Source organism: Ceratotherium simum, chromosome 5 (assembly GCF_057802395.1).
Source record: "Ceratotherium simum simum isolate JZ-2026a chromosome 5, ASM5780239v1, whole genome shotgun sequence".
In the NCBI taxonomy this organism is placed as follows: domain Eukaryota; kingdom Metazoa; phylum Chordata; class Mammalia; order Perissodactyla; family Rhinocerotidae; genus Ceratotherium; species Ceratotherium simum.
Genome location: NC_141904.1, coordinates 49,241,943 through 49,256,145, shown reverse-complemented (window position 1 = coordinate 49,256,145; position 14,203 = coordinate 49,241,943). Strand labels below are relative to the sequence as shown.

General features: G+C 38.1%; 1 protein-coding gene across 2 annotated transcripts in view; it reads left to right on the top strand.

Moving 5' to 3' along the window:
• SMARCC1 (SWI/SNF related BAF chromatin remodeling complex subunit C1) overlaps positions 1-14,203 on the top strand; it is a 181,237-nt gene that overhangs the window by 126,401 nt on the left and 40,633 nt on the right. Inside the window, exons 22-24 of one of the 2 annotated variants that reach the window (XM_014791534.2) lie at positions 3,576-3,631; positions 5,106-5,220; positions 5,905-6,056. In XM_014791534.2, the coding sequence (XP_014647020.2) occupies positions 3,576-3,631; positions 5,106-5,220; positions 5,905-6,056 (323 nt within the window). Of the gene's footprint in view, positions 1-3,575; positions 3,632-5,105; positions 5,221-5,901; positions 6,057-14,203 lie in introns of both variants that reach the window. The other variant, XM_014791531.2, reaches the window with a different exon arrangement.

Here is a 14,203-nt window from a genome sequence, read left to right as displayed (position 1 = left end):
TATGGTAGTTCTATTCTTAATTTTTTGAGGAGTCTCCATACTGTTTTCCATAGTGGCTGCACCAGTTTGCATTCCCACCAGCGGTGTGTGAGAGTTCCCCTTCTCTCCACATCCTCTTTAACACTTGTTGTTTCCTGTCTTGTTAATTATGGCCAGGGCGTGAGGTGATATCTCATTGTAGTTTTGATTTGCATTTCCCTGGTAGTTAATGATGTTGAACATCTTTTCATGTGCCTGTTGGCCATCTCTGTATCTCTGGAGAAATGTCTGTTCAGGTCTTTTGCCCATTTTTTAATTGGGTTGTTAGTGTTTTTGTTGTTGAGACCTGGTGTTTTTGTTTGATTTAAGTTTTCTGTTACAGGAGTCAGGACTTCTTTTTCTTCTTGAATCTGTTTGGTAAAATAAATTTTCTAATGATTTGTCCATTTAATCTAATTTTTCTATTTTATTTGGTATTTCAAAGTACTGTCACTTCCTTTTTTTTTTTTTTTTTTAAAGATTTTATTTATTTATTTTTTCCCCCCAAAACCCCAGTAGATAGTTGTATGTCATAGCTGCACATTCTTCTAGTTGCTGTATGTGGGACGCGGCCTCAGCGTGGCCGGAGAAGCGGTGTGTCAGTGTGCGCCCGGGATCCGAACCCGGGCCGCCAGCAGCAGAGCGCACGCACTTAACCACTAAGCCACGGGGCCGGCCCGTGTCACTTCCTTTTTGACCTTTGCTTTATCAATAGTTATGACCTTTCTTCCTTCCATTCCTAATATAACTAATTTGCACCTTCTCTCTCTTTTATTGCTCTTTCATACCAGAAATATATCGATTTTATTAATCATTTTCAAGAACCAAGTTTGGGGAATATTGATTCTCTCTATTGTATATTTTTTAACTCAATTGTATTTTTGTTTTTTCCCCTCATTTTTTTCTCCCTACCTTCTCTATTCTGTTGTTATTTTTTTCCAGTTTCTTATAAAGGATTTATATAGCTCGTAAACTTTGACCCTTTTTTTCTTTTCTAATGTAAATATAAGAAGGCTTTACGTTTGTGTCTAAGTGCTATTTTTACTGATTCCCAAAATTACATTTCCAAGCACAAACTTAACCTGTATATTTTAAGCTTCTAATTTCATTGCATTCTGGTGAGAAAACTTGGTCTGTGTGTCATTGACTTTTTGAAATTTTTGAATACTTGTTTTATGACTTAATTTGTGATCAGTATTTTTTAAATGTTCCATGTGAGCTGGAAATTACTATGTATATATTCTCTAATTGGTGATTGTAATTCTACAAGTATATGTTAGAACCATCTTGCTTTGTTCACATCCACTGTATATCAACTGAGAGAAGTATGTTCAAATTGCCCGCTATGATGTGCATTTTCATTTCTGTCAGTTTTGGCTCTATATAGTTTGACACTCTTAGGTTTCTAAAAGTATAAAAATTAACAATTTTTTGGTGAATTAAACCTTTTCTTCATTATTTTGTTACCCTCTATTTCTAATAATGCTCTATTCTTCATATTGACTAGTAGTATCATGGATACTATTCCTTGGAATTCCTTGGAATCATTTCTGCCTGGCATATCTTTTTCCATATTTCTGTATTTTCCATCTTCCTGTTCTATATATGGATCATTTCTTTAGATATGTTTTACAGTTTTGTAATTTTTTCTTCACCAGGTATAATCTGTTTACCCTAATTTCATTTTTAGAAAATTATTTTATTTTATTATTATTATTTTTTTAAATCTCTGATTATCTCTAATATTCTCTTGTTGACTGGTGACCTTTATGATTCTTTTATTTATTTACATATTTATTTACAATTATTACAGATATTACATGGTGTACATTTACATACATCCATGTAATATCTAATCATGGCTATGCCAGATTCAGGATCTGACAGATGTCATATTGACAGTCCTTGAGTTCTGAATCTGTTGATTAATGTTTCTGCTCAGTCTTAGTGGCTTCCTTTCTTGGTGTTTGCTCTTTGTGAACTCATTACTTGGATATCATCTTGACTAAAATTGGGATTGGAAAAACTATATGCAGAGAATTCTGCTGCTTCTGGTAGCCAGTTGTTGCCACCAGCTTGAGATCACATTGGCACCATGTGGCTAACTCTGTGCAGGAATCCCAGGCTTCCTTTCCCTCCCCTGGACCTGGCTAGTCCACAGCTCCAATATGTCTAGGTGACCCTGCCCCTCCAGATTTCCAAATACCTACATCATGGCCCCACTTCTTCCACACTTTGGTCCCCTTCTGGTACCGTAGGCTTTTGGCATTTTTTGGCAGGTGATCTTTAAGAGCTTTTCTGCCTCATGTGAGATTCATGATGTCCCAAAATATCATGTCCCGGGAAGCTCCTAGTCAGCCATAATTCTGGATGCAAGAAGGATCTGACTCCATCCTCAAGAATTAGAGAAAGAGGGATTTGCCTATTCAATAACTTTCAACACTGTTAGTTTTAAATATATTTAAATATTCTCATTGATGATAAATACTATTAGTCTTGTTGTTTACAAGAGGATAATATAAAAATTTAAGCTGTAGGATATTTCAATGTTTTTATTTAAAACCACAGCAAACCCTCATTATGTTTGAAATATTTGTTTCTGTATAAAGTTCTGAAACAAAAAATATTTATCTGATTGTATTGTTTTTGATTTTAAGATCTTCATTAACTTCTTATCTACAGGATATAGTTAGGACCCCCTTAGCGCCGCACTCAGGGCTCTTCATTATGAAGCCCTTACCAGCAGTATCTCCCTCTTTCTGATTTCTCTTATCTGTCCTCCCTTTTCTAGTCATCTCCGACGACTTAACCGTTTTTCCTCTGCACCCTTGAGTCTTTTTGTCTCCTTTCCTTGAAATGTCGTTCTCTATACATATACAACCCCCCACACTGCCATGTCTGCCTAGAAAATACTTGTGTAGTCATTTATCCTTCCCTGACTGAAACAGCTGTGCCCTCTGTGCTTCCCACAGCATCTCATATGTGCACGTACGTGGTGGACTTGGTGTCCTCTCCAGCCAGAATGTGAAGCTCTTGAGGTTCAGTGAATATCTAGCTCAACATTGTTTTTCCAGTACCTGACTCTATTCTGATCAAGTGTCTTTCAAATAACACTTTTTTTTTTTTTTTTTGCCTTTTTAACTTAAAATTCTTTTTGAACTTTTTAAATTTATACATGCAGAAAAGTGAACACCCTCAGTGGACAGCTCAGTGCGTTTTCACAAATTAAACACATTCGTGTAAGCAGTCCCAAGATAAGAAACAAATCATTACCAGTACCCCCAGTCCGTCCTTGAACCCTCTTTCTGTCTACCCACCCCTTCTCTGGTTAACTACTGTCCTGATTTCTAACACCATAGATTACTTTCACCTGTTTTTGAACTTTAAATTAGTATAAAGTATGTATTGTTTTATGTCAGACTTCTTATGTCACCTTATGGTTATGACTTCCATCCATATTACTTTGTGTAGTTGTATTTCGTACACTCTCACAGCTATGTAATAGCTTTTACTTTTTTTCCATATTGTATTACTTGTTCTTATTCTTTTGCTTGTAGAAGGGGCTGAAGAGGAGAAATTGGAAACAGATACTGATGGTCAGCAGCCTGAAAAGGTGAAGTCTATGTTTGAAAAGCCACAGAGAGCATGCCTTTCATAGCATAACGGTTTGGGTTGATTTTGATCTTTTGAATCCCTCTCAGGGGACTACAAATGATTCTGTCAGCCATTTGGACTTTGCTGGTTTAAGGTATAGTTCTCACAAAGCATAATAATGGACATTTTTCACTTATTCATTCAGTGAAGATTTATCCACTCCCTAACCTCTTCTTTTGTACCCCTTTCAAACACAATTGGGAATATGAATACAAAAGTTGTGCTTCTTATGAATATCGAATTGTAGGGTTTGGGTCCTGTTCTTGTACCATAAGAGAATTATAGAATATTAAGAGATTTTCTTCCTAGATCTAGTTAACTGCTAGTAGAAAAATATGTAGAAAAGACTTAATGAGAAGGTGACATTAGAGGTAGTTTTTAAAGAGTAGGTAGAACTATAAAGATTGAAATGGAGGATAGGGAATTGAAGATTCCAACTGGTGTTGGAGGGGAGATGCTAAAGCCAGTGTGCAGAGGGCATCAAAGCATGCAGTGTGTTTGTGACCCAGTCTCTGTCTTGTAGAGATAAATGCAAGGTGAGCTAGGCAGAACAGGACTTTACAGCCTCTTCAAGATCAGGGGCACATGATGAGAGCATTTAATCACTATTTGAGTGAATATGTATGAACAAGATTTAAGGTGTTGATTACATGTGGTGTTTTAAAATTGTATACAGATAAGGAGAAGATGAGGAAAATAGTAAAATTAATTACGATTCTTACAATGTTCCGAATAGTATGTTTTGTACTTTACATTTATGGATTCACCTAATTCCTAAAACAGCCTCGTCAAATCACGGATAGTCTCTTCATTTTATAGATGATACATTTGTCCAAGGTCACAGGGATTTCAAAATCAGCAGATGAGCCTAAATACCAGAGGAATTGACGTTTTCAGTTCTCAGAGCATGATCACTGATGCTCTGTTATGGCTCTTCCTAAAAACCATTAGTGAATAGCTGTTTTAAAGGGTTTTAATGTCAGCGTTTTATATCAGCAGCATTCCGTCTTGGTTGATAATGTGCATTTCAAATGCTCTCTGTCTTGGTTCTCTGTCTGTTTTGGACAACTAATCGATTATTTATTTATTTATTTATTAAGTATTTATCTATTTAACTAGTGAATAATATAAATGAATTCCCCTGACATTCCTTTGGACATTGTAACCCTGGCCTTAGAGCAGAGAATACAGAGAGGGCAGAGTCTATGCATTTTGGAGGCGTATTATCTTGTGAGCACTCAGGTGTTGAGATAGTGAAAGGTATTTCTCTGAATTGATTAATTTCTTTTCCAGCTTTTCTCTCTAAGACCCTTCTGAACTTAGTCTGCTTCTTGCCAAACATAGTGGAACCTTTTGTTATTCTAAGATAATATTACTTGTAAAAGGACTGTTTTTTGCTCACTCTCTATCCTCTTCTTTTGTACACCTTTCAGGCAGAAAATAAAGGGGAAAATGAGACAGATGAAGGTGATAAATCACAAGATGGAGAAAATGAAAAAAATGGTGAGAAGGAACAGGATAGTGAAGTTAGTGAGGATACCAAATCAGGTAATTTAAGGAAACTCTTTATAGACTTTATTATGTAAAACCATAAAAAAAGTACTGGAGAAATGTGGGCAGTTTAATTGTGTAGAAATATTTCCTCATTTATTTTGGGTTATTTCTTAATGTAACAATAAATATATGTTTGAGTTTTATTTTGCGTGTAGGTACCAGTGCTGATGCTAGTGGCTACATTGTTTCCAGTAGTATATAGACAAACAAGTTGTTCAGCGTGACTGAAGTCATTCACACAGACCTGCCATTTTATTTTCAGTGTCAGTTGCTGGCTATCCCATCGTGCCTGTCTCAAAAGGCTTGAGGAAGTGCTCTGTTCTCAACTTCTGATTTCCTCCAGACCCTAGGGTTTCCCAGAGCATTTCATTGACTGGTGAACAAACATGCTGGTCTTAGGGCTTAGTTCCCCTGAATTTTCCTTTATATCCATGGGAACTACACAGAGAGCTTAGAGAAACGAAGGGAAGACAAAGTATGCTATTTAGAAAATCCATCTCAAATAGAGGCAGACTTATATGCATGGAATGCTTCAGCAAAAATCTTGAAAAGAAAAGTAGACACTGAGATCTCTTTGTAACATCAGTCCTAGTTTGTCATGTGGCAGAGGTGAGAAGTAAGATGACTTATTGAGACTGAGCACACTGGTAATAAAGCTTTCTGATTTTTTTTCAGAAGAAAAGGAGACTGACGAGAACAAGGAACTCACTGATACTTGTAAAGAAAGAGAAAGTGATATTGGAAAGAAAAAAGTAGAACATGAAATTTCTGAAGGAAATGTAGCCACAGCCGCAGCAGCTGCTCTTGCCTCAGCTGCAACCAAAGCCAAGGTTTGCCCCTGACAGCCCTTTTCCAGTGCTCTCTTAAGCCGTGAATGGTCGTATTGTTTTCAGGTTATTGGGAGCATTTAAATAAAGAGACTTGCACCCAATGGAGGTGACTGTTTGCTTGAATGACATTTCTAGGTTAAGAATTCCACAAGCAGGAGGAGGATGGTAGAAATAGCAGATCTGGTTCTAAAGAGTGACACCTTTGATGCATTCCTTGTGTCATTCAGCCTTGTGAAGACTATAGAGATTGAAGGCAGAATTTTAAGTCTCTCAAATTTGCTTGCAGAACTTATCTTGGATTATTGTTTCAATTTCTACCAGATTGAAATATGTGTGATTTTTAAGACAAAAATCTGTTTCCTTGTATAAATACTTCACCCTGTTCTTAGAGACTGAAAGGAGAGAGAAGGAACCTAGAATAGCTCTTTTTCTTCTTGAATTTGCCAGCTTTTCTGGGGGTGGTTTTCTCTATTTATAACATAGTATTGGCTTCACAGCATATTTAAGAAGAGAAGAGAATGTTATTTCCCCCACTTTGTGTTAATTTAGCATTTTAAAGCATTCCAGGTATCAATATGTGAAATCTTAAGAAACTTCTTCACCCCTTTTCTATTTTACCCTCAGAAGTAGTTTTCTTCCATTATGGGTTACTCCTTCAAGCAGTAGTTACTAGAACATACCTCATCGCTTTATCTTTAGCTGTTCTTAATCCATTGGTCAGGATGTTCTTTCATGGTCTTTAATTGCCCCAGACCATTCAGCTGCTGTGAACTATTTCTCCAAGTGTTTAATTTGTGGAGTGTGATTTATAAGAGACCTATAGATGATCCAGTTCAAACCATAAGACCACTGTTTTGAGTGCCCATCCATTGGTCATAGGTGTAGACGGTAGGGGAGAGGGCCACAGTAGTGCTCAGTCAGTCCAGACAGATACCCCAGCTGATTGTTACTATTATAGTAGCTTGAGGTCCTGCATATTCAGGACCTTAAGGATTGGTTTGGGCATATTTTCTCATTTTATAAATGAGGAGCTGGGAGCCAGGAGGGCTTCCTTCCTTTTTGCCCTTTAGCAGGACATAGCACACCCGCCTACCCAGTCTTCAAACCTGCAGCCTCAGGTTGTCTTTGACTCCTCTTGTTCTTTCATGTTCTGTAGCTGTTCAGCCATCAAATCCTCCGTGGCCCTTTAATTCATCTGATAATGCCCAGCCCGTTGCTACTCCCTTAGGTCAACCTCTCATCATCTCTTGCCTGTCTCTTTCATCTCATTCTCTATCCTTCAGCCAAAGTAATCTTTTTTGTTTTTTAATTTTTTACTGAAGTATAACTTACATTCAAATAAGTGGATATATATACATCTACAGCTAGTGAATTTTTCACGGACTGATGCCACCTGTGGGCTCACAAACAGCATTCACATTAAGCAACATAACATTGGCAGCCCACCAGAAGCTTCCTCATATTCCCTTCCAGTTAATGTACCTCCCTTCAAGAGTAGTTGCTAGCCTGTCCGCTAACACTGTGGATTAGTTTCTCCTATTTTTGACCTCATGTAAATGGAATCATATAGTATGCAGAAGAATCTTTAAAAATATAAATGTGAGTGTGTTATTCTCTTAAATAACTTTCCTATCTCTCTCAGGCTAAAATTTCAAACTCTTTAGTAGGGAATTCAGGAGTTTTTCATGATCAGGACCTTTCTCAGTTCTCAAGTGTCATTTTGCCTCTCTGTCCAGAACTGTTTCTTGCAGTTCTACCAGACAGAACCCACTCTCGCTCCTTTCCAGCTGGGCTCTTTTGGACACTCTTCCCTCTCACAGAGCATGGTTCTCTCACTCTTCTTCCCATTATTTTTCCTCTCTATACCACCGTGTGTGCTTCACTATAGGTTGCCAGAGAAGGAGCTGAAATGGTAGATTACCATAAAAAAAATTTATGAATGCTTCATGATATTTTCATAGCTGATGAAAACATGATGGCCTCATAGCTGTTAATATGACAACTCTGGGCACAAATGTTTGTACACTGTGCGCTACTGACCACCTTGCCACATCTTTTTGACTCGTTCACTGCAGAGAAACTGCCTTTGTGGATCAATTGCCCTGGCCCTTAGATGTTCCACACAAGGTTTAGAAGAGTGTCCAAAGAACATTTTCTTTCCAGGTCACTGAATTTTCAGTCCCTCATCATCACTCATTCTTATTTCTAATAACTGGGAACTTAGATCTTCATTTTCAACGCACCTACATTTTCCAGTGATTTGTGAAAGCAGTACAGATGCTTGTGCTACATGACTTGGCTCACATGAACTATTCAGTGCCACTTATAACTGGATCAGATACATTTCACAGCACACACAATCATTTTTGTGCTGCATGGTAATTAAGGGGTAAGGAATTCACTTAAATTACTGTAATCAGTACAGCTTATCTAGCCAGTCCAAGTATTCTCTTATTCTCTTTTTGTTGTTCTGTATCTATAAACAGCTTTGTTATTAAGAGTTTTCCTTGATACGTTTTAATTGTTTGTCAGACTCTGGCATGGAGTGTTAATTAACAGTTCTAGATCTAGCTCCAAAACAGATAGCGTGGGCATGCTGTCTGGCTTTTCTCCATCCTTGCCATAGACGGACTCTTTGGTAGCATCCATTTTTTCATTGCACTTGCTGACAAGCTGTGAATTGACCCACCCAAAGAGTGATGTGTGGGTGTGAGAAGGAATACCATTGGCTGGGTGCTCTGGATCCCTTCCGTTTGGGTGTTTAGGTCTAGCTGGAAGGAAGCATCCAGAACTATTGCTGGAATAAACTAGAAACCTCAGAAACTAGAACATGTTCTCTTTTTTCAGCAGCAGTAGGGTTCAGTTCTTCAAAGATAGCAGAGATCACATTTTCTTAAGACCACAGACATTTCCTTCAGATTTATTCTACCAGTACCCCACCCCCACATACCCTAAAATGGCTAAAGTAGGTTTGTCTTCATGGTGACTGGGTGTTAGTTCTGGGGCAACAGGACAATTCTTTATTGCCCCTCAGAAATACTTCTTACTTGCTTCCTGATGCCTGAAATTTTTTCTTGAGATAGGAAAATTTTCATTGTACATTTTAGTCACAAGGCTTTACCAGATAAGCATTGAATGAAATTGATTTACACTATACGCGTTGACCGTTGATACAGTATCTTTTTACTTGATGATACTATGGAGAGAAGACAGAAGGAAAAATTCACCTATTTGATCATTTTGCCTAAAGTTAGCCCTGTTCACTTTCATCTTTATATGACTAAATAGAAACTGCTTCTGTTCTACCAGCTAGAATCCATGCTTTGTTATGTAAAGTCCACCACAACTCTATTCCAACCAAGTTACTTCTTTCTTATCATTAGTCATTCTTTAAGTTGTTTCTACCACATTCCATACATCTTGTGTGGCACACTCCCAGACCTCATCATTCTTGTTTGGTTCTGTAAAGCCAGTATGTGAAGGGATGGGGCTCTCTCTGTAGCCCTTCTTTTGGAATGCCCTGGTCGTCATTGTTACCAGACCATTCAAGAATCTATAGCCTAAGCAGAGGCAGTGTTTCAGCTCCAGTTATCCATTGCTGTCTAGCTACCACAAAACTTAGTGGCTTAAAACCATAATCATTTTATTATATCTTTGATTTTTATGAGTGAGAAACTCAGGCAGACTCAGCTGGAAAGATTCTGCTCCATGTGGCATTGGCTAGGTTCACTCAGTATTCACCTCAAGGCTGGACTACTGTGGAAGGCCTCAGATGACTTCACTCATTTGCCTAATGCCTGGGCTGGGATAGCTGTACCACCTGGGGGCTGGCTGGCATCACTGTCTCCACATAGTCTCTCTAAGAGGTTATTTTGGGCTTCTTCATGAGGGTGGTGTCACAGTAGTTGGACTTTTTACATGGCAGCTTGTAGCTTTAAGAGAAAAGTGTCCCAGGTGACAAGGAGGGGAACCTACCGGTGTCTTATGGCTTGGGCCCCCAACCTGGCACTGCGTAACTTCTACCCAACTCTACTGGTCAAAGATTGTATCCAAATTCAAGATGAGGGGTTCATAGGCTGTACCTCTACATGTCAGTCGTGCCACCTTAACCCACCACAGTCTGCCCTTGTGAGTCAAATTACATACATTTCTCCCTCTTGCAAAATAAACACCCTATTGTCTCATCTTACTATGGTATTAGGCTAAGGCTGAAGGTGCAAGATCTTATCTAAATCAGGTCCAGGTACCGATGAAGCTCCTTAGGAGTGGTTATTCAGGTATAGCTCCTTCATATTGGTCTTCTCAATTTGAAGAGTTTGTGGACTAACATAACAGTGGTGAGACATGTGAAGGATAACTGTGCTCACATTCAAAAAGTATGAAAAGGGAGGCACAGAGCCCTCATGATTCATAGCAATTTTGAAATCTAGCCAGGCACAGTTTCTTGATCAGGGTCCGGTCCTGCCTCCTGAGAATTAATTATTCTCTATAGCTTTTGACTTGGCCCTCTGGGCTTTTGGTTCTGCCTTCTGAGTGTTCTTTTCTCTTTAAAAAATTAGCCGAGTTTTGCTGAGTGGCTTTCTTGGCCTGCTTTCTTTTTGTTTGCCATAGGCTTCTTTTTCAGTTTATACTGTCTGTCTCCACATCAGTCCAAGGCAATATAATTTCTTTTAAATTTTGTGGGATTTCTGTGTGTAAAATATAATTCCCGTTAGGCAAAAGCCACACTAAAGGTACTATGAGAACAAAGCCCTTAAGAATTTTAGAAGCTTTTTTGTCTAGTTAGAAGGATCTAGGAGATTTCTGACTCAGGAAATGGTGATGTGAAGAGATTAAGAGGCATAGAAACAACGTAGAAAACAAATTTACACTAGAGAAAATTATCAGAAACAAACATTTCAGGGCATTGATATCAACCAGGCAGACAACAAAGAGAGAATCACTTGTTCTTGAGAAGCGGTAGAGCTTTAGCTTGGAAATTATGAAGCAAGTCAGGTATTCCAACATATATGTAACAACAGTCCCAGAAGGAAGGAAGAGAGTGAAAGAGGCAGGGCAAAAAAAAAAAAAAAAAATTTGCGTTATTGAAAACTTCCCAAATTTGATGGCAAACAGTAACTTATAGATCAAAGAAAGAATATAGGAGACATGCTCTTAAAGATACTTAGAGGCCCTCCTATCTAGTAGAGAGGAAAGAGGCATACCCTTAAGATTCTTCGAAGCTCCACTATGCACTCCCTTCAAAAGGTCTTATAGCCACACCTTGAGCTATTTACTCTGAGGTTACGCTTTACTGGTAGTGCTCTGGATTTGATCTTTGTCCTGAAGCCATTTCTTAGTTTCAGACTCTTGCTAGGAGTAACCAGAGATGAGAAACAGTTTTATTTTCAAACGCTTCTCTGTTTCCTCTAAACTATCTAGGAGATTTCTAAGTCCAGTAATAATTGCCTAAAAACTGAATAGTTCCTTCTTTGGTTCCTTTCTCTTCTAGCTACTTATAATAAAATACAAAAAAAAGGTTTACATTTTGCCTAGAAATCGCTCTAGCCAGATCTACAAGGTCATTAATTATCCTTTTTATTTTCCACATCTCTAGAGGTGACAGTGTTACCAAACTTTGTGCTACTATATAATAAAAATCTACTGCTCTCCAGCCTCCAATAATAGTTCCCTCTCTGTCTTTTAAGTTCTTACCAATGGTTTTCTTGAGACCCTTTTAGCTTGTACCCACTGCATGATCCCAAAGCCAAAGTCACATTTTACGTTTTTGTTAAAACAGCACCCCATTTCCAGATACCAAATTCTTTTCCAATAGCAAAACTTAGTAGTTTAAAAAACAACCATTTTATTATATCTCATGATTTTGTGAAATTTGAACACCAGACAGTTGGGCGATTCTGCTCCATGTGGTATCAGTTGAGTCATTTCTTGGTATTGGCCTCACAGGTAGGTTCAAGTCCTAAGCCTTGGCAGGGGTAGTTGGGTCCTATACCCTCTCCATGTAGTCTTGAGGTCTCTCCCTCTGATCTCTCTAGCAGGGTGATCATACTTCTTACATGGTAGCTTGGGACTCCTAGAAAGAATGTTCCAAGAAACAGCACATGAAGTTCCCAGGCTAGGAACCAAAAAATGGCATCACTGTTTTCTACTGGGCAGGGGGTAGTTAGAGGACCTTGCCAATTCAGGAGGAGGGATCACAGACCCTACCTCGCCATGAAAGGCCAATGGGTTTGTGGCCACCTTTAATCTATCATAAGTCTCTTTTAAGAATTTCCCAGGAAAGTTTCCACTAAAATATCAATTGTTCTAAATAGGCATTGAGAGATAACTCAAAGGTCTTTGGATTTGGAATTCAAAATTTTACTTCTAGCTCTGCTATTAAAATAACTTTTATGAACCTGTATCATTTGTTTGAATGAGAAGTCCTTTCTTTTTCTTTTTTTTTTTTTTTTTTTTTTGTGAGGAAGATCAGCCCAGAGCTCACATCTGTTGCCAATCCTCCTCTCTTTGCTGAGGAAGACTGGCCCTGGGCTAACATCCATGCCCATTTTCCTCCACTTCATGTGGGACGCCGCCACAGCATGGCCTGACAAGCGGTGCATCAGTGCGCACCTGGGTTCCGAACCCCGGGCCGCCAGCAGCAGAGCATGTGCACTTAACCACTACACCACAGGGCTGGCCCCTGATAAGTCCTTTCTGATCTGCCTTTCTGACAAGATTATTTTAAGAAGCAATTAAACTAATGCATAAAACATTCTATAGGCTGGAAAGTGCCATACTTGGATTATTCATTAAACCAATATTTGAGTGCCCATTATGTGCCAGACACTACTACAACGCTAGGTTTATTTGATGCCTAAAATAGATATGGAGGGTCCCTGCCTCTTAGGTACTTACAGTCAGCCCCGTGAACCTTGACCGTCACAGTTGTTTGAGTTGAGTCATTAAGACTGTACATTTAGTTGTGAAGGAAGAGAAAAAAACTAAAGAATATGTATAAAATGCTGGAAATGAAACCTTGAGGAGTGAATCTATTAGGTGAGGTCTGTTTAGGGATTATATACTGTTTTAAGATTTCTTGTAATGAAAGTGTTTTTCCTTTCACGCATATATACACACAGCACGTAAATTTATTCTGCTTTTGCACATTTGATTTTCACGCAAGTTTATAAATAGATTACTGCCTGAATAGATACTTTAAGCCCTAACAAACAAAGATGTTTCATGTGTAATATCATAGACTGATTTTAGAGTTTATTGAACTCTCTCATCTCATAGATGTAGAAACAGACCTAAAGAAGTTAACAGTGAGCCTAAAGTTATTGACAGAACCAATACCAAACCCCAGATCTCCAAACTTAGAGTCTGGTGATCTCAACCAACACAGAAACATGATCTGATAAAATTCTCCATTACAATGAAAATGTTTTCAAACATTTTTACAATTAAATACCCAACAGCTAGCTCAAAAAAAAAAAAAAATACTCATCTTTGTTTTTAACACCTTCAGTATACCAATTGTGATTTAGTTTTCTAATTTTTAAGAACCAAAAAATGGAAAAATAAGGAAACATTTGTTCAATACTGTTAACTCCTTCCTGTGTGTCAGTGTGTCACCTTTCTTACTGCCCAGTTTTGTTCCTGTGCTCTCATCAGAACTGAGTTCAATTCCCAGTTCACGTTAACTGCGACCCTTAGCAAGATAATTTAACTTCTCTAAAGCTTCGGTTTCATTTTATGTAAAATGGAGATAATATGTTTATTGGTAGATTATTATTAGAAGTAAAAGAAATAACATGAAAAAATACCTACCATGGGGTCTATAATGATACAAGTGCTTAATAAATCTAATATTTCACCCTAGTCCTGTAATGCATTCCAAAAGTTAACTGTTATTTTTGCTAAGACTTTTTTTCTCAAAGCAGACATGAGTAGTAGTTGTATCCATTAACAACTTCTGTCCAATGCTTGATAACATTTATGTGATCACTTCAATCCCCTGTGAAATCTTTTGTCATTTCCTTCAGAATCACTTCTGAGGCCTTTTGACTTATGCTGGATTGACTTAGTACGTGTATGTCACCAAATCCATAAATTAGCAGAATTTCTTAGAGTGTTGCTAGCAGAAAGTATGATATTCTATGGAA